The sequence below is a fragment of the Fistularia commersonii genome, chromosome 34, assembly GCF_037954325.1.
Source record: "Fistularia commersonii isolate RoL2024-O1a breed Wild chromosome 34, RoL_Fcom_v1.0, whole genome shotgun sequence".
Taxonomy (NCBI): Eukaryota; Metazoa; Chordata; class Actinopteri; order Syngnathiformes; family Fistulariidae; genus Fistularia; species Fistularia commersonii.
In genome coordinates this window covers 8329138-8347500 of record NC_141317.1, presented here as the reverse complement: position 1 = coordinate 8347500, position 18363 = coordinate 8329138, and the positions used below count along the sequence as shown (strand labels likewise).

Sequence of the window (18363 nt, the reverse complement as noted above, 5' to 3'; positions counted from 1 at the left end):
ACGTGGAGGGGGGGGTGGGGGTGCGTTCGATGTGCACGGTGCGGGCGGGACAAGGGTTGTCGCTCTGCGTGTTCACAGCGGACCTTGATTTAATGTCCATACAATTAAGGCACGCGGTGAATGCCAAGAGAGGGATCTCCACAGCATCCGGCCTTCGGGGTCACCCGTTTGACCCTGGACGCCTCACACCGGGAAGCTAAACCCCTCCTCCCTCCCCCCGCAATGCGTCCTTTAATGGGCCGTGGCGTCGAGACTCCCCGGGGGGTCACCGCCGCCGCGTCCGCGGAACTGCGTCATGGTGTGGTTAAATGTCGGGGGTTCGTGCGGGAGACGCCGCAGGCCGCGGTTCTGCCTCGGGACAACAATAGACCAGGGAAGCAGCTGCGCCGGGGCGGGGGGGGGGGGGGACCAGGGGTCTTCTCGGGAATCATCTCCATAAAATATAGACGTGTCAGGCCTCGACGTCGGACGCGATCGGATCTCGGATTAAACAGGTACGAGGGCAGATCGAATCGGCTGAAAACAAATGGTTAGACGGGTTATTTTTTTTGGAGGCTCGACATGAAAAAACAAGATATTGCGCCAAACCCTTGCTTTCATCCGACCGAGCTGACGATTCTTGGACTCTATAGATCGTCGGCGCTGAGAGTCGGCTGTCGTCGTCCACCTGGCTCACTCCGCCACACCTCGGGCCCCGGGGCCCTAAGTAGGGGCCGTGGGGGGGGGGGGGGGTGTCGAAGGAATAAATAGGATCTAGAATGAGGAGAAGATGGATGTCGACGTATAGAAATATAAGCGATCCAATGCCACCTACAGGCGTGTATCTGACAACGCATCGCCGAGGCCGGACCCTCACGCCGAATGCTGCAGGATTTAATAATACAAAGTCAGCTGAGTGGAAATGAACAGACCAGCAACTGTTGATAATGCTCTTCGGGCCCTAAATATAGATTACACACACACACACACACGCGCGCACACACACACACGATAATATAAAATACGATGACCTCTTCGTTGAGTATTAACCGGGGAATGGAGTCGTGTCCAAAAGTATGCATTCGGCTGCGTAAAGGCTTTAGCGTGCAGGTTGTCCTTACCGCCACCTCTGACGTGAAGCGGATTGCAGGTAGACGTGACCCTTTGTTTGGGGATTGGACGATACAATTGGACTTCTCAGTGTGTAAACAACGCGTCTCGTTAATGGTATAGCGCAATATGAAAGTCCAAGCGGCGCATTTTAGTTTCTGCAGCGCCGTTGTAAATTGTTTTGTGTGTGTAGACCGGAGAAGCGGGCTGCGATGACTTCTGCTTGTATTGTGTCTCACCTGGATGCTTGCTTCGCAACCCTATAAATCAAATAAAGCCTGAGCTGCACCAAGTCCTCTGTATGTTTGTGATTATTCCCCGAGCGGCCGTGCCAGAGTCTGCGCCGTCCAAGCTCGACTCCCCGAGAACACAAGATGTAAAAAGCTGCGGCTATATGTTGCACATTTCATTTTCCGAGTAGCGAGGATCTGACGGCGATAAGATTGGTAGAATAGGATGTTCTTTTTGGATGAATATCTTAACAGGATAGTCAAATTTCATTCCCACGCGTTGGAAATGTAACACTTATATAAACTGCGATTGAAATGTTTCATTCCGGACCGGCGCGTTTTGTATTTTAATGGAATAAGCAGAAAAATCCCACCACCAGTGGTTTCACTGAATCAGGGATTTCAGCACCACGGAGAGCTCCGCTCAAGGAAATAAATACAACTTTCAAACTTTGGACACCATATTTTTTAACCGTCCTAAAGAGCCAATGCCCTGGCCATCATATTTATTATCTGAAGCAGCACGGGTAACATAGAGGTCTCCTAAAGAATTAGTTCAGCGGGATTATAAATATATATATATATATATGTGTACAAACGGCCAAAACACGCCGACACTGCAGTATTTAATTTTCAAGGTATCAGACGGCGCCTTCAATAAGGTCATACTGTATTATGTAACTCCTCCGGGATGTGCATTTGTTTACCGTCTAATAAAAGTCTTCGATGCAACCGAATTCATCCTGGACGACAGTCCTTTGCTGTCAGGTGGACGCTGGCGCTGATGTCACGAAATACAGAGTCCCTCCCACCCGTGAGAAAGGTCACGGCTCTGAAGGTGAGTCACTCGGAGAATTCAAAAGATCAAGACAGAGTGTTTTCTTAATGGACAGTTTATTAAGGCTTGATTTCTTCTATCAAGAAAAAATAAAATAAAACCCAAGATATATCATTTAAACAAGTTAATATGCCCACTACAACTGTGGCCTATAAGATAATCAATTTTTATTTAATATTTAAGGTCAATCTTTTTCGTAGTGTCGATACATAGTGTCATGTCTAACCCGGCATCTCTCTTTTCCAGCAAAGAGCCCATGACGGTCGTCATTAACGCGGTTATAAATTCTGTATTATTAACACGGTTAATGACCTCTGGGCCGCGACTCGGGTCTTGGGTGGCATTCTCTAGCGTCCCTCCTCCCCCCCTGAATCTCTGCTGATTGGAGAGAGTGGTGTTGGTGAAGGCAAACGGAAGCGCGCTCATTTATCATATTGCTTGGATCGATCAGTTAATTAGTGCAGGTCAAAGGCGAAGGGGGTGGGGTGGAGGAAGAAAAAAAAAAAAAAAAAAAAAAAAAAGATCCTATTGGAAGTCAGTTCTCTGGATTAAAAGGGCTTCACTTGCCAGGTAAAAAAAGGCAACGCGGCTCCGCAAATCTGGAAACACACTCGTGAAGTATACAGTTTTTTACACACAACTGGCCTCGGTGAAGAGCAATTCAGCCGTCTCAGTTTAAGAGGGCAAAGATCTGACATACTGAAAATAGGTCATATGATATATATACACGAGAATCCGAAATGACGGAGCGACAATCCTGTCCACGTTACTTAACCGGGGCAACTTTTCAAATCTCACGTTCGGAGGCGAACCTCTTCGGGACCGGAATATTTCTCTTATAACCACGGAGTCCCCTTTACATTTAAACTCTTATACAAACACAGAAATGTGGATAACAAGAGCAGTTAACAGAAACCGCAGCCTCCAATAGCAGCATTCCTCCTCGGCTCGCGGAAATCGTGGCATCCGCAAACACATGAGAGACAGCTTCAAGTGAAACCGCCACTGGAGTGTTCGGTGGAAAACAAACTCCGCTTTGAATGTCTAAATTTAGCGATGCGAGATCAGAGGGGCATGGTTCTTTAAGTGACCATTAACTCAGCAACATCACCACTCTCACCACAGTCAAGCTGCAGGAAGAACAACAGTTTAACATTTCCAGCAGACTTACTATATTCAAGCTTGCCATGCATGGGCAAAAACATCTATTTGTGATTTTTTTTTTTTTTTTATATCCAATCTTTTTTCCATTAACATACCTGAAATTACTTTACTGTATCATACTCATGGTTTCAGTCTACAAATATTTTTTGAGAGAGCAAAAAAAAAAAAAAAAGAAAAAAGAAAATCAAAGAACACACAGAAACCACATTTCATTCTTTTTTTTTTCTTACTCAATAGTAAATCAGTTACAGTAATTATTAGGTTATACATTTTTAGGCTTTCTCCATGAATATATAGGCTCCTATGTTAAAGCTTAGCATTACGACCAGTATGATAGACTGAGAAACCAAATTCAAGGGGAAAAGAAAACAAACAAAAATAATTGAGGATTAAGACAGAATGATGGTGAATGAACGAATATGTGAACCCTCCCCCATTTTGTTGAACAAGAACACAAAGCAACAATTCCATGTAGCCATTACATCGCCGTATAATTCTGATTGTAAAACAATTTAAAATGGTGAATGTGACAATTCTCTCAGACTGGGATGTGAACACGAGCACAATCTCCTGATGACACGTACATGAAGAGGCTGTCGAGACAAACATCTAAAGAAAGCAAAGCAGAGGGGGTGAAGAATGTCAATAGTACAATTTCTGATTTAAATGGTGAGTCCTGTTGTGGAGGACACATCTGTTATTTCTTTCCAAGAGGCCTTTATATTTCCTCCTGTGAAATGTCTCAAGTCCTGTGTGACTTCACACTATCCCTGATTTCTCCAGCAGTGTCACTGTTTTAACAGTTCTTTTGAGAAGTCATAATTTGAAAAAAACAAACAAAAAACAAAACAAAACAAAAAAAAAAAAAAACAACATTAAGGCTCCAGAAAACAGGTTTCTGAAATGAAAATTGTCAGTAGTAAGCCAAAAAAATAGAGATTTTGTCAATCTGAATGAAAAATAGATAACCACTGAAGTGTTATTATCGCACAGTTCTAAGTCCTACATTGCCTGTGGGATCCTCAACCCTGTTGGCACGGTTTAACTTCTGAAGCATGGCAATGTTGCCCCCAAATGGACAAACAGGGGCAGGACACAACTGTTCCTGATTGTACTGAAATATAAAGTGGCAGATTTTTTCTTTTCTTTTTTTTTTTTTTTTGTCTTCTCCATGGTGCAGTCAGACCCTGATTCAATTGGAAAGAGGAGAGGTGGGAGCAGGAGAGAGAAAACCAGTCTGGTGAGAGAAGAGTACAAGATGGTAAGAACAGGAAGAGAAATATTAAAAAAAAAAAAAAAAATGAAACTAAAGAGTGCGGTGGTGACTAGGTAATACATTAAAATCAGCTTGTCTTGTTATCCCTGCACAAGAAGTGGGTGGTACATGGGGAAAAAAAAAGTATATAAGTCTCATCAATGGCAAAGATTCCCCAGGATCTGATAGAAAAAAATGAAGGGCTTGGTTGCATTTTCATATTCTTCTGTCTCTTAAATCAAACATCCTAGAGTAATTGTTGATCAAGCCAAAGATAAATGTCTTCTATTGTTTATTCCTGTTTTGGCGCTCCTGTTTGGAAAGGAAAGACAAACAGAAAGAAACAACAAAAAAAAAGATTCATTAGTCTTTCGATCACAAAGTTTCGATTCTCTAGATTGAAGACTACCACGGGTTTAACTCTTTCCCGACCAACGGTAAGATTTGCCAGCGTTTTCTTTTTCTTGTGCGGGGGTTTATAAGGAGCCTGAAGAAAACTGGCCACACGAGAAGCCTGATCAGCCTGATTTGGATGCTGAGCGAAAGGACTTCCTCAAGTCTTAATCTGGCTTGAGAACGGTTAAGATGTGCGTGTTGACAAAAGCATCTTTTCAAGAAGTACCTGGATCAATGCCGATGAAAGCGGTCATGCGTGTGAACGAGGACGCGTTTTACGTCCAAGCCTAAAGGCTTATTTTTGGCTTGCCGTATTTTATGTTCTACGACTCGTGACACGGACTATTCTTCGGTGTTAAATGCCAATTGGTTTTGTTGAAAAGATTGGCTGATGATGGGGGGGAAAGAGTTAAAAGTGATGTAACGGGTTATTTTAAAACGTTATGTTCGCTGTTTAATCGATAGAGGTCTGAACAGAAACCTCTTAGTAATCCTGTCATAAAATATGGCACAAGAAAAATAACACGGCTCTTCACCTGATCCAACCGAGTGCGGTTCTGTATCTGAGCAGGTTCGAAAGTCTGTCAAATTGAGCAAATGAAAAACAGAAAGAAATGAAATTAATTGTTTGCCAAACAACAATCCCATGACAAAAATCACACGCAGTGATGGCGCATGCTTCTATAAGCCAAATGTGTGTGTGTGAAGTTGTCAAGAGCGAGATGACGGGACCCACCTTTCGCACTTCCTCCTCTTCCTCCTGCCTCTTCTCGTAATGGGAAAAGTCATCGAAGATGGAGGTGGTGTGTTTGTAGGTGGCAATGATCTTGAGTACCTGCTTGGCCTTCTCCAGCGGAACCTCCTGGGTGTCACGGGAATTGGTCACTGGCTTATTGTCGTTGTTCTCCAGGCGGATATGGCGCAGCTGGCTATTAGGCACATCCTTAACAAACAACCAATCCACATCAAACTTGCCTTTCCACTTGTCCTGTGCCCAAACACCAGCACTGGTGCCATAGTCTACCGGCGAACGCATCTCTGCCACGCCACAGAAGTGACCGCTGCCATTGACACTGAACAGCAGATACACGGGGCCTTTACCATTCATAGCCCGGAAGGCTGAGTCCAGCCGCTTGTTGCCGTGCTCCGTGCTGCACCAGATAGAGTACTTGATGGAGCGGTGGATATCGTCCTCGGAGTAGCTCTTAATGATGAAAACGCGACCGTTCTTCAGGTTCCATTCAAAGTCCTTGGGGTTGTAGCTGTGGGAGGCACGCAGCTTCTCCAGAACAGGGTGGGACTCCACACCAAGGCCCTGGGAGGCGGATGTTTGGGGGCCGTTGTTTCCACCACAGACCACACCCATGACACCGCCAGCGTCATGGCCGGGGCCTCCTTGCCCATAGCCTTGGTTGCGATTGCGCGGGGCAACCCAGCGGGTCTGGGCTTGCGGGGGCTGAGTGTGGTTCTGGTAGGGCTGAGGCGGTGGCTGATGATGCTGGTGATGGGGAGGCTGGGGCTGTAAGGCCATAGGCTGCATCTGGGGCTGCACCAAAGACGGGGGAGGGGGAGGCTGCATGGGGGCTTGAGGTGGCATAGCATGAGCCAGACCGAGGGCTTGCTGCTGTTGCTGCATCGGGGCTGTGGCTACTTTAGTCACCGGTCCCTTTTCCCAGGTCCCAATGTTCATGTTGTGTTTGATGGGAGGCGGAGGCAGAGCTCCCCCTGGGTTGGGCACACCTGGCTTCACCTTCGCTTTCAGCTGCTGAGGCTTGGCGGGCTTGCTGGCGATAGCCGCCCAGGAGGTGGGTTTGGGCGGGGGCATCCCAATAGGAGAGGCTCCGTTACCTGCGGCGCCCACGCCCGGACCGCCGGCTTTGACCCCCGAACCCTGGCCGGTGACATCGCCGCCGATCTTTAAACCCACCATACCCTGCTCCAGACTATTCATACCGGGGGCTTTGTTGAGGGTGTCGCTGTGAAAGCCCGTTTGGCCATCGGGCACCAGGGTGCCCCCGAGGGAGCTGGGGGGATAGCTGTAGCTGCCACCGTAAGCTGAACTTTGAGTCTGCTGGCCCTGGGAGCCACTCGTGCCCCAAGCTGAGAAGGCAGGATTTTCAGGGAAAAAATTAAATCTGTGGGGGTAGATGCTGCTTCCCAAACCCCCATGTTGGCCAAATACGGTGTCCGGCATAAAGTGATGGTCTCCGTTACTCAAGGGTCCATACGGGGTGAGGTACGGAATAGGGGGATCCCCGCCGGTGGACCAGGGAGCCTCACTGAGGGGGTACGGGAATCCGATGGAAGGGGCATAGTAGCTGGACAGGTAAGGATCTGTGATGGACTGGTAGCTGTTGTTCTGGATGGATGAAAGTGAAAAGAACCACGACATTAGCGAAGGCAATTCGGCTTGCTTTTCTATGAAATGAATACAGCGTATTCAATATGCTTCAAATGAACTGAAGAACAAAATTTTTACAAATAAATTTCATTGCAATTATCTATTCTAAATGTCACCAGTTTATTATGGTACTAAACCATCCATGTAAAAATTCAACACATTACAAATATTCCTATTCATGATAAAGAGGCGATGATTATTGAAAAGTAACCTGAACGTGAGTCTGTTCTACCCATCATTTTCAGGCCTTCAAGGTGACACATTCAACCAGTGATTGCTTTGCATTTATATTTTCTGACACATATCAGCCAGAAATATCCTCAACATTGTTTTGAAGGTACCCACACTGCCAAGTTTTAATCCACATGAGTTATTTTTCTCTATGCTTATTTGGAACATTCTTGGAAAAGGAGGTACTGAGCTTTACCTGAGTCGATTGACTAGTGAGGTACGGCTCAAAGTCATTGTCATGGACAGTATCTTTCTGATGCAGTGAACCATTTTGCACTGAAAAAAGGAAAATATTACATTAATATACATCGCGAATACACTTGAACAGGGATTTGTGTTGCCAGAAAACTCAGAATGACTGCATATTTCCCCAGAGGAATGCTAAGAGAGAGAGAATTTTCAATATCATCACACTGTCAGCAATCAAATCTGTCCATCTAGCCACATGCATGTTTGCAATAGATATATGTTTACAGCTTTGGGAAGAATATGGAGGGGACTGGGCATGTTGTCTATAGACTGTAAACAAGGCTGCAGGTGAGGAGGAGTGAACGCGGTCCTGCTAGTAATTCCACCTACTGTAACTGCAGTGAATGTAAAATAACTTGAAAGTACAGGAAAAAAATGCCTTTGCTTATACACCAAAACAAACACTAACTGAAATCTGACTTGTGCCTAATGTAGGATAAATTTCGCACACAGCTGTCAGTGGCGTTAACTTTCTTGGTACACTTTCAGTTCCATCTTAAGATTTTTTTTTTTAAATAAACGGAAAATGCATATTTCCAAATTTTAACCAAAGCCCTCTCTCCTTGTTGACCAACAATCTTAAATAGAGGGAGAAGGAAAGGGGCACTATAATATAGACAAATCTGAATGGCCTGTGCATTCAACAGGAGGAAAGTTGACAGCTAAAGTTGCACTTAGGCGACACAAGCATTGCCGTACGCCCCTGCCAAATGCACTATATAATGCTAACTTAAACATAGCCAGCAAAGTAAAAACATAGAAAAACCACACAACTACACACTTTAAGGGATGACTGTGCCACATCAAATATGAAGAATATAAATACCATGACAAAAATGAGGAAAGACCTAAAGGGAATCAAATGATCTGGTGCATATTATAATCCTTAACTTTTTCAAAAATAATCTATCCCCTCACCCCGAACTTGTGTTTGCCACAATCTGATGTGAAGACAAATAGATGCACCATAGAGTCTAAGTTTTGGGAAATGCTAAACCTTTCTGTCTCGACTCACTCCCACTCGTTCAACGCGTGCTGACACACACCTTTAGTTGTGTTAAAATGACAAATAATGCAGTCACCCTGACGGGTTCTATTCAAGAATTTTGTCATTTGCTCATACACTGTCACCTTATTTACGACTGTTATTTTGCTGGATTATTCTCAAGCCTTGAGAAAAACTCCTTTGACAATGTGTGAGATCCGGCCAAATTCTGTCGAAACACATGATCGTTCGGTGAAACTAAAACTCACCTTTAGATGCTTGTCCCTTTGATCTCTGCATCCACGGCGAAACATAAAATGGAAACGATAAATAATAGTGGTTATTTTCAAATCTGTGAAAAATTCACACCGATCTTGAGGCTGCACGATGCCCCTTCTTGTACATTGTTGTTTCACAAAACCTGCACACAAGACTACTTCCAGAAGAGAAGCAAGCAAACAGTTATCGTTGGTGCTCCTGCGGTGACTCAACAGTGTTCGGTTCCTATAACTGTCTATAACAGCAGGTTATATTTATTCGGAAACATGTATATTTTCAAGCTGAACCCGAATTAGCAATAAACAAAGTAACGCTGGTGTTCATTCACGCTCAACTTCGCTAGCTAACATAGACCCCCCCCATCAAAATGGCTTTCTAAACGAGCATTAATAAATTAATGAACGACTCGGTTTCTTTAATTCGCACAAAAAGAATTTAGACAAATACATACAGATATGTCTCGTTTGACCCGTTCTGTTACGAGTTATGATTTATTGAGTTAGCCTCAGCCTCCGTGTAATTTATTGATGTTAGCTTTGAGTACTTAGCCATAGGGCAGCGTTTGGGACTTTTACTGCTACGTCGCATATTCATGCGGTTTCCGACAAACGTTTACTGGCGATGTGTTAGCTTGCCACCGACTGAATGTCAACCGCCTTGCACGTACAATAAACCACATTTCACCGTTTTACGAAATGGGGCTAACTTTCTAGCGACATTCACCGGCCACCTTTCGTGCCGAGCTAGCTCCGAAGAATAGCCGTAGCCCACTCGTTAACATTAGCAGCAGATGACTAGCTTGTGCGAGCTGTCCACAGGCGAAGTATTTTTGTCCTTCCTACCTGAGGGTCAATGCTTGTGGCAGACATAATTCATTAAGCAACTTCCTGGATTCTCACAGAGCCCGAGCTTGTGGCCGGTTTCAAGCTCCGTGACTTATAAACAATTTTACAGCCCCAAAAGCTGTAGCTCGCAGCTTCAGTTAGCTATTTGGCTAGTTGCGCCGCTTAGCATGTGGCTAGTAGCGTAGCTCAGCTGTCTATTTTCCGCCGTGCACGTATCCCAACTTCCACAGTTTAAAGTGTGTCGCCTCGGATTCTGTGTCCGAGAGAAGTCCTTGCACCGGCGTTCAAGTTAAGGTTACGTGTCGCCGGATGGATCTGTTTGGATCGCGAGTGTGTCTATCTTCGGTCGCCTTTTACTTTGCCTTTTTTTTTTATTCCAGAGAGAGCCCTTCTCAGTTACGTTAAAGCCCTGTACACTTCCCCAATGGCTGCTTCATCCGGGCTCCGAGCCGCCGATGCAGTTCACCCGTGTCCCCACGGGGTGGCTGCAGTTTCAGGCTTCCCCCTTCTCAATTCCACGAAGGGCATGTCTTGGGATTAAAATGGCATAATAATTAAAAAAAAAAAAAATCTAATATTTTCAAAATTGCCCCCTCTCACTCTCAAGATTTAATGCAGGGGTGGGCAATTATTTTGGCTGATGAATCTTATTTGATTTTTATGCGCTTTGCCAACTAGGTATCATGTAAATTGATCAAAATGAAAATTTTTATTTAAAGATTTCAATTTTTTGGGCATTTTATGTCAACTTTAAAATAATTAATGATCATAAAAATGTACCGACCTGACGTTTTGTGTGTAATCATCCATATAAATTAAAAATAAGGAAAAATTCTAAATTCAATATTGATTGAAAATGCTTGTTAAATATTCAAAGAAAATAGTTTGGCGGCTCAGATAGAAAAAAAGCAAAATGGGCCAGATGTGGCCCCCAGGCTGTTAAAATGCCCAGGTCTGCTTTAATGGCTAATGAATGATTCTTTGGATCTTTTTGTGCAGCATGTGTGGTCTGTGCACATTTCTGCAGGCCACACCGTATCTGATGGAGCACGGCTCTCATGTGAGACTGTGCTTTTTCTTATCACAGAGCTCAAATGCTGAGTAATATCAGGTCTGCTTCAGACTTAAAATGGAGAGAAAAAAAAAGCCATCTCAGATAATGAACGACATAGAGTTACATCAAGTTCCGGAGGTAAGAATAATAGCCAAAAGGAATTCCATTGGTTTGATGTTTTCACATTATCGTGACCTTTTTTTTGCTCCGAAATCTTTGATGATATTTAAAAAAAAAAAAAAAACCTATGATTTAAATTCAGCAATAATGGCTTGCGATACATCCATTTGAATAACTGGGTATCGGAGAGCGCACATTTCCCTCCGTTCAAATGTGAAATTTTTAATAAAAAGCAAAAAAAAAAAAAAAAAAAAAAAGGCTGCTAAATTACTTTTCTTCTGTCGCTCGCTGGAATGAAAAAAGGTGACACAATTTAAGAAGTCCGTAGCTAAATTGCAGACATTAGTCACATTCATCACTCATGCTAACCTTGCATCAGGCACTTTGCAACATTATGGATGGAAGTGTGCAGCAATTATAATATGGGCTGCAAGAAACAGGATTTCCATCATCACTCAGCCGCCCCGCCCGACATGGAATGAAAAAGATTCGCGACAGAATGCAGCGAGTCGCTGATCCCTTCAAATGTCCAATCTAAAATCCTTATATCTGTTATCTCCTCTCTGCTATCATGTTGCAAGAAATTTCACTCAGAGGATTCTGAAATTGAGATCGGGCTGTGAGAACTCGGCCCTGATCCACCAGGTGGCAGCAGTGATAAATACCCAATATTCTAAACTCTGCCAAAGGTCAAACCTTCACTGTGTGTGAATGTCAAGGGAAGTGGAAAGCTGTTGATATTTACGTTCGGGTGGAATTATTTACCAAACTGGATAAACATTGTCACGGAGATAATGTTTATTTGTGTCTTAGCCAGTGATTAAACCAGCAACGCAAGAAATGCTCATGTAGACGACACATTTCATAAACCGGGACAGCGGGGTTAGACGCCTTCTCGGTCGTGTGATTCCAGGGCAAACGTAAGACCGCAAAGGCGTAGAGTGTAAAATGTGTAAAATCCCTTCAAACAGGGCAGTCAGAGCAGTCTCTCTTTGATTTACAAAGAAAGAAAGCCATTGTTGTGCGCCTAATACGTGCTTTTATTTCATAAAGGAGATGTGTCTGAGTTGAAAGTCCAAGGGGAAACACAGTCAGAATCGCCTGGATTCGAATAGTTAAGTCTTTCATACACTCCTGTATCATATGGATATTGTCAATATGTGGTGTGTGTATATAGAGTCTAAGGAGCACTGTGAAAAGTGCTTTTAATTTGTTTATAATTGATCATTTTCTTTTTCATTCGCGCCTCCCCGATTAAACGTTGCTCGCTACCCGTTTGCGGCACACTTCTCAAAGGATTTACATAGTTAGCCCTTTTTCCTCAGAGGTGGAGCAGCACAGCCTGCGCAGTCTGTTATTCATTGAAGGATCAATGAGCATACGTTCTGGCATTTAGTGGCTTTTCTGGAAAGCAGTCTCCCGTAGGTGGCTGTGCAGGCCCCCGCAGCTGATCATATTATTTGAACCTGTGTGCGGCACTCACTTTCAGTGTGTGCTCCACTATGGACCGCAAAACGGATGATGGGCACAGCACAAAAAGAGAAACCTTCATGCTGCAGAATGATGGATGACAGAAGTACAATGCTGTACATCCTCGAGGAGCCTCAGATGCGCAGAGAAGGGGAGAGACTTCAAACTTTTCACAACTGGCCGGCGGATGCACCCGTCACGTCCGGAGACCTGGCCAAAGCGGGATTCTTCTTTCTAGGTCCTGGAGATAAAGTCCAATGTTTCTGCTGCGGTGGTGTTTTAAGATGCTGGGTCCGCGGGGACAGCCCCGCCGCCGAGCACAAGAGGCATTTCCCGACCTGCAGTTTCATCCTGGGCCGAGCCGTGGGGAATATCCCCCTCCAAGTCGGACCTTCTGACTCGGTGGACGGCCAGCTGCTCAGCCAACTCCAAAGGATGACGATGGATGATCAGGGGACGGCCGGACAAGCGGTTTACCCGGAGATGGAGGCGGAGGATTCCCGTCTCACCACTTTCCACAACTGGCCCACCGAGGCCTCGGTCCAGCCAGATGTTCTCGCCAGAGCGGGGTTTTTCTACACAGGTACCTTCTATTTCCGTTTTCTTATTCCAGCCATCTGCTTGTATTAATATTCTGCGATTGTAATCCGAGTATTACCAGCGTGATACTCGTCACCACCCCAGGCACTGCTGGTAACCTCTCTTTGTGAGAGAGTTCATCGTACAATTGTTCTGCTGAGTCATTATGTTGTAAACAGAACAACCTGGACAAAGCTGGGCCGGCCAAAGAAGTAGGGCTTGGTAGAGTTTGAAAAAATCCGCACACCAAAAATGCTCCAAAAAGAAAGAGAATTTATTTGTTTATACGTTTCAAGCAAACATAGGCTTATCCTCGGATGCTTAAACAGAACGGTCATGCGATTAATACCCTCCCTCTTTTTTTGTGCGCTTCTTGTTCGATATATCACGCCATATTTTCAGTTTAACATCAGAACATTATCTTCCCCCTTTTTCGAGAGCCGACGCGAGAAAACGATTCTTTTTCTTCACATATGTACAGATATGGGGACTCAATAAAGGTCCTTGATCATACAGTGTAAAATATCGAGTGTATATATATATGTATATATATGTATATGGTATGGACGATCCCGCATGGAGGAAAAGCAGACATATCTATAGACAGGACAAAACGTTTGTTGACATTCATCTCCGGTGAGCATCTGAGGAAAAGCCTATGTTTGCTCGAAACATCATGCGAGAATAAGTTTTTTGGGCTATATGTAAAACAAATGATTTTTCTTTTTCAAGTGCGGATTCTTTCAAACTCTACTTAGTCGACTTTTTTGATCCGGCACCCATCCCTAACCGCTTTTCTTTTTTAACTCTTTGACAAAGACGTGGGGCTCCACAGCTTCAAGCAAATGACTGGATGTGGATACAATCTTCTGATTAACAATATGGAGATGAATAAAAAAGACAAGCCTGTAAAAATGAACAACTACGCTAATAATCTTATGTATCTGTATACTTTAATCTCATTTGGGAGGAATGAAGCTCATTTTCCCCTTATTTTGTGGGTTCGTGATAAGTCCAGGAAGTCCAGGTTCACAAGCCTGGGCTGGGGTTTTTAAGAGTCTGAATATATTTTTCTTATGATGGTTTTTGTGAAAATCCCGCAGGTCACGGTGACAATGTCAAATGCTTCTACTGTGACGGCGGGCTGAGGAACTGGGAGCCAGGTGATGACCCCTGGCAGGAACATGCTAAGTGGTTTCCACGGTAACACCAGGACTTCTTTTTGTTTTGCTTTTTTTTAAAAAAGCTAGTTTTAACAACTTCCTTACTTGGAATGTCTACAGATATTTCAACTGGCACGATCGTCGTTGTTTCTTTTTTCCCCCAGATGTGAGTTTTTAATCCATTCGAGGGGACAGGATTACATCAGCAACATACAGGATGCCCATTTCCATCTGGGTGACACCGTGGTGAGGGTCCTTCACCAACGTAAAATTAGTTTTTTTATCCTACTAACAGCTGTCACACTGAATTGTTGTATCGGTAGTTGAGCAGCTAATGGGTCATACATTTTCTTCTTCTTTTTTTTTCTTTTTTTTAGAGTGGATCACAGACCTCTTCAGGTAGAAATATTGGCTCCAGAAATGGTAAGTGAAATTTCGACTGAAGTTCGGTAACACGCCGGTAGCTTCTTGCGGTGATGAGTTCCAAGATCTGCTTTTCTGATGTTGCCAAAAAGAGGGAAACTGTGATGAATTGCACAGCATAATGCCAAATAAAGTAATACAGGAAGTCACAAAATAAAATATAAGATAAAAAAGCACATGTCTCCGAAAAAAGAAGTCACATTGCACATTTCCCTTTTTTGGAGAACGCTTGTGACTTAATGTACCAATGAAAATGAAATACCTACAAGTATGCGGTTACCCGGTGACCGGTGTTGGATAATTGCTTCTGGGGAGCTCTGTGGGCAATGTGTGCCTGTGGCTCATGTTTACTGGAAAACAAAAGAAACCATTTCGGTGATAATCCATTTCTGAATTCGATGTGAAATTTTTTGGAAGACAAACTGTTTTTCTCCAGCATTGTTTTAGTTGACTGTTTAAGGAGACGCATGGTGCTTCGCTCAGCGTATCAATGACATCCACATCTTGTGCAAAACGCGCCACCTAAACGTGCGGTCGACCGCTACCCGAATGTCATGATGAGAAACAGCAGCTTCACAAAAGAGCTGATCGCATCTCGAAAATGAAAACTGACACGGGCGCAAGACTTGAAAAGCACTCGGTGATAAAAACATATTAGACTTGGGATTTAGAGCAGAATAAACACAAGTAAGCCATGCCAGAAAGACGTAAACGATCAGCAAAACCCCCAAAAGACAGAGATGAGATTCAGACGCGACTTAAAAGTAGACTCTTAATTAAACAGCCTTATGTCTTCCACGCCTCTTTCAGATATGGTCGGAAGTTTGGGAGCTTCATCAGCCATGCTTTCCCCTGTGGTGCAGACTGTGCTCCAGATGGGCTTTGAGGCCAGCCTGGTGGAGAGTTTGGTCCAGACCAAGTACCTTTTGACGGGCCGGCACTACACTAGTGTGTCTGACCTGGTCACTGATGTACTGCAGGCGGAGGAGGAGGAGGATAGACAGAGGGCTCCACAGAGCAGAGGTTAGCACGCTGACCCTTTATCTGTTCTCCACAGTCTTCAGCTTGCTAGGATACCCGGTTGGGATTTTATTTCTAGATAAAAATGAGAGGTGAGACGTCCAGTAGACCAGGGCAGATATATATCGATCGGCCGACCGAATTGGCGGATATCGACATTTCGCTCGTACTTTGCAATCGGCGAAAACGTGCGCGCTTACGGCGCTCCATATTCCGGACGTAAAACATCAGGTCATTTTGTGATAGGTTTTATTCTTCCCTGTCTCATCGAGTTCGAAACTGATAATAGCTGATGTTGATATCGGGCTATTTGTAGTCGTTGAAGTGTCACTTACAACTGGCATAACAATACTTCAATTACAAATTGATTGACGCGTGTTTGCTATTGCATCGCATGCTATGCTAAGTCTCCATACACCACCGCTACCTTCTGTATGAATTTTATATTATGACATTCATCGAATGGGACAAAGGAACGCTGCCTTGTCACTCGAGTTGCAAATAATATTTCGCTGTCTGACTCTTGCAAGTGGCACAGTTAAGAAAGCAGAGACAACAGGATGCTGCAACGAGGACTGGCTAAACATAGCCGAGCTGCGAAACGCACAGGCGCGTAGGAGAGCAGATCAGAACAAAAAAAAAAAAAAAAGAAAAAAAGAAAAAAAAAAAGAGGGGAGCAAGGAGGCCGATGCATTAATGAGTAATTCTTTGAAGTGTTTTCCAAGACAGGGTAACGTCTAGGTACTCCTGCTGTCTGTGGCCATTAAGATGAGAAGGCATAAAATGGATTTTGAAGATGATAGCAGAGCCGGAGTCAAGATTTCGAGGTGGATCGTGCGAGAAAAGCCGTCGAGTTCTCCGAGTGGGCTCGAAAGCGAGCCTCGAGTCAATTTGTGTGGGGTTGGCGTTATCGGAGAAGCTGTTTTACACTCATTTAATGATAAGGAGGGCCTTTAAAGCGAGTGGCCCTTTCACCGCGGCGTGCAACTTCAACATTTACCCCGCAATATAAAGACGGCCCGTGAAAGTGAGCCGCGGCGTTCTAAGGATACGATGAAACATGCAAGGTCAGGCAGCCGAGGAAGGGCGCGAGAGCCGAAAATGGCACTGGAGGGGATTAACCGCGAAGGGTCAAAACACAGAAAAGAGCGCGATGCTCTGACAAGTACGATGAAAGAAGTGTAGACAATGATGGGCGCTGTTCAAAATTCACAAAGCGTGAAAGTGTTGATGGGAATTATTTTGCGCCTCGCTAAACAAGCTTAGCGGCCTTAACAACATGAGTTGCACATCTCCTGTCTGGATTCCAGGGGGAAAAAAAGGTTTGACTCCCGAACGGCATTTATCAGGTAAATTACAAGAGCAGCCAGAAAGATTTGAAATGTGCATCGATCTGTACGTTCTCGACACCACGCGGTTACATGATGCCCGTATTCAGTACCTGCAGAATCAGAAGCAGTAATTCATAAACCTCTGCTGAAGAAAAGGCAGCAGCAAGAGTTCAAAAGCACAACATCCCGGGAGTCGCCGCTGTTTCGACTTCGGTCCGACTCAAAAGATGCAAAGAAGGAACATGAGCCGAAAAACGCGCGTTCACTTGTTGTCGATTTTATTCTCCCTTGTCCGTCAGAACCCGAGGTGAGGCAGGGGTCCAGTGCTGCAAATGTGAGGACACAAACGCCCATCAGAGAAAAAGGTCAGAGACTGACATTTAGCGTCAAATTCGCGGAGATGAATGTTTCTACGCATCGCGTTTAGCATGTACGGACGGACCAGAGGTTTGTGTTTGATCGCGTTTGTGCAATTGCGGTTTTCACGGCAGTGCGGGACCCCAGTCCGGAGGAGCTTCTGCGGCAGCTGCAGGAGGAGAGGACCTGTAAGGTGTGCATGGACAAACTGGTATCCATCGTCTTCATCCCTTGTGGTCACCTGGTGGTGTGCAGCGACTGCGCCGCCAGCCTGCGCCACTGCCCCATCTGCAGGGCCGTCATCAGAGGCAGCGTCCGTGCCTTCATGTCATAAAGCTGTACCGAGTCGCCGCGCCGATTTGGGCGACTTTTCCTTTCACTTCTGGGAAAAAAAAAAAAAAAAACAACCAAAAAAATGTCGCCGGATGCCTGTTGAGTCAAGAGTTTACAGATAATGCTAATATTAATAAACAGTTTAAGCTGTGGTGTTGTCATTTTTAATTGTGTCTTTCAAAAAGACTTAAAATAATTTCACTCTAATTTCAATTATTAAGCGCGGCGACGGAAGGTTTTGCGTTTGTCACGACCGAGAGCGAAGTCTCCGGTCGCCCCCGACGGCTTCAATCAGACCGACAACCGGTCATGCAGAAAGAGCTAAACTTATCGCGGAGTAACAGTTAAATACGCCCGACGGCTGCCGTCACAGCGATTGTCCGAGTAAACAGCGGGAGATTATTGGTTACTCAGCGCCCCCCCCCCCCCGCCCCCCCGTCCCAGCTCGTTGGGACGGAGCAGAAACGGGGTCGTACTGTGTGTTTAGCGGGAAACTAACAGCTTAGATAATTGAGCAAACCGCAAACATAACTCAACGTAACGCGGGGAAC

At 44.7% G+C, this 18363-nt stretch overlaps 2 protein-coding genes across 4 annotated transcripts; one reads left to right on the top strand and one right to left on the bottom strand.

Moving 5' to 3' along the window:
• Positions 1-2196: 2196 nt before the first annotated feature.
• On the bottom strand, positions 2197-10394 carry LOC147214479 (YTH domain-containing family protein 1-like). Of its 2 annotated transcripts, XM_086141692.1 has the most exons (6): positions 9960-10385; positions 9108-9132; positions 7801-7880; positions 5709-7331; positions 5509-5553; positions 2197-4888 (listed from the first exon to the last, which is right to left on the bottom strand). In XM_086141692.1, the coding sequence occupies exons 1-6, from the start codon at positions 9984-9986 to the stop codon at positions 4862-4864; spliced, it is 1827 nt and encodes a 608-aa protein (XP_085997818.1). In that variant the 5' UTR covers positions 9987-10385; the 3' UTR covers positions 2197-4861. The 2 variants fall into 2 exon arrangements, with proteins under 2 accessions (XP_085997818.1, XP_085997819.1); XM_086141693.1 differs by lacking the exon at positions 5509-5553 and having other exon boundaries at positions 9960-10394.
• Positions 10395-12503: 2109 nt separating this feature from the next.
• Positions 12504-17931, top strand: birc7 (baculoviral IAP repeat containing 7). Of its 2 annotated transcripts, XM_086141694.1 has the most exons (7): positions 12505-13189; positions 14289-14388; positions 14513-14594; positions 14726-14771; positions 15582-15794; positions 17422-17487; positions 17614-17931. In XM_086141694.1, the coding sequence occupies exons 1-7, from the start codon at positions 12655-12657 to the stop codon at positions 17811-17813; spliced, it is 1242 nt and encodes a 413-aa protein (XP_085997820.1). In that variant the 5' UTR covers positions 12505-12654; the 3' UTR covers positions 17814-17931. The 2 variants fall into 2 exon arrangements, with proteins under 2 accessions (XP_085997821.1, XP_085997820.1); XM_086141695.1 differs by lacking the exon at positions 15582-15794 and having other exon boundaries at positions 12504-13189.
• The last annotated feature ends 432 nt before the right edge of the window (positions 17932-18363 follow it).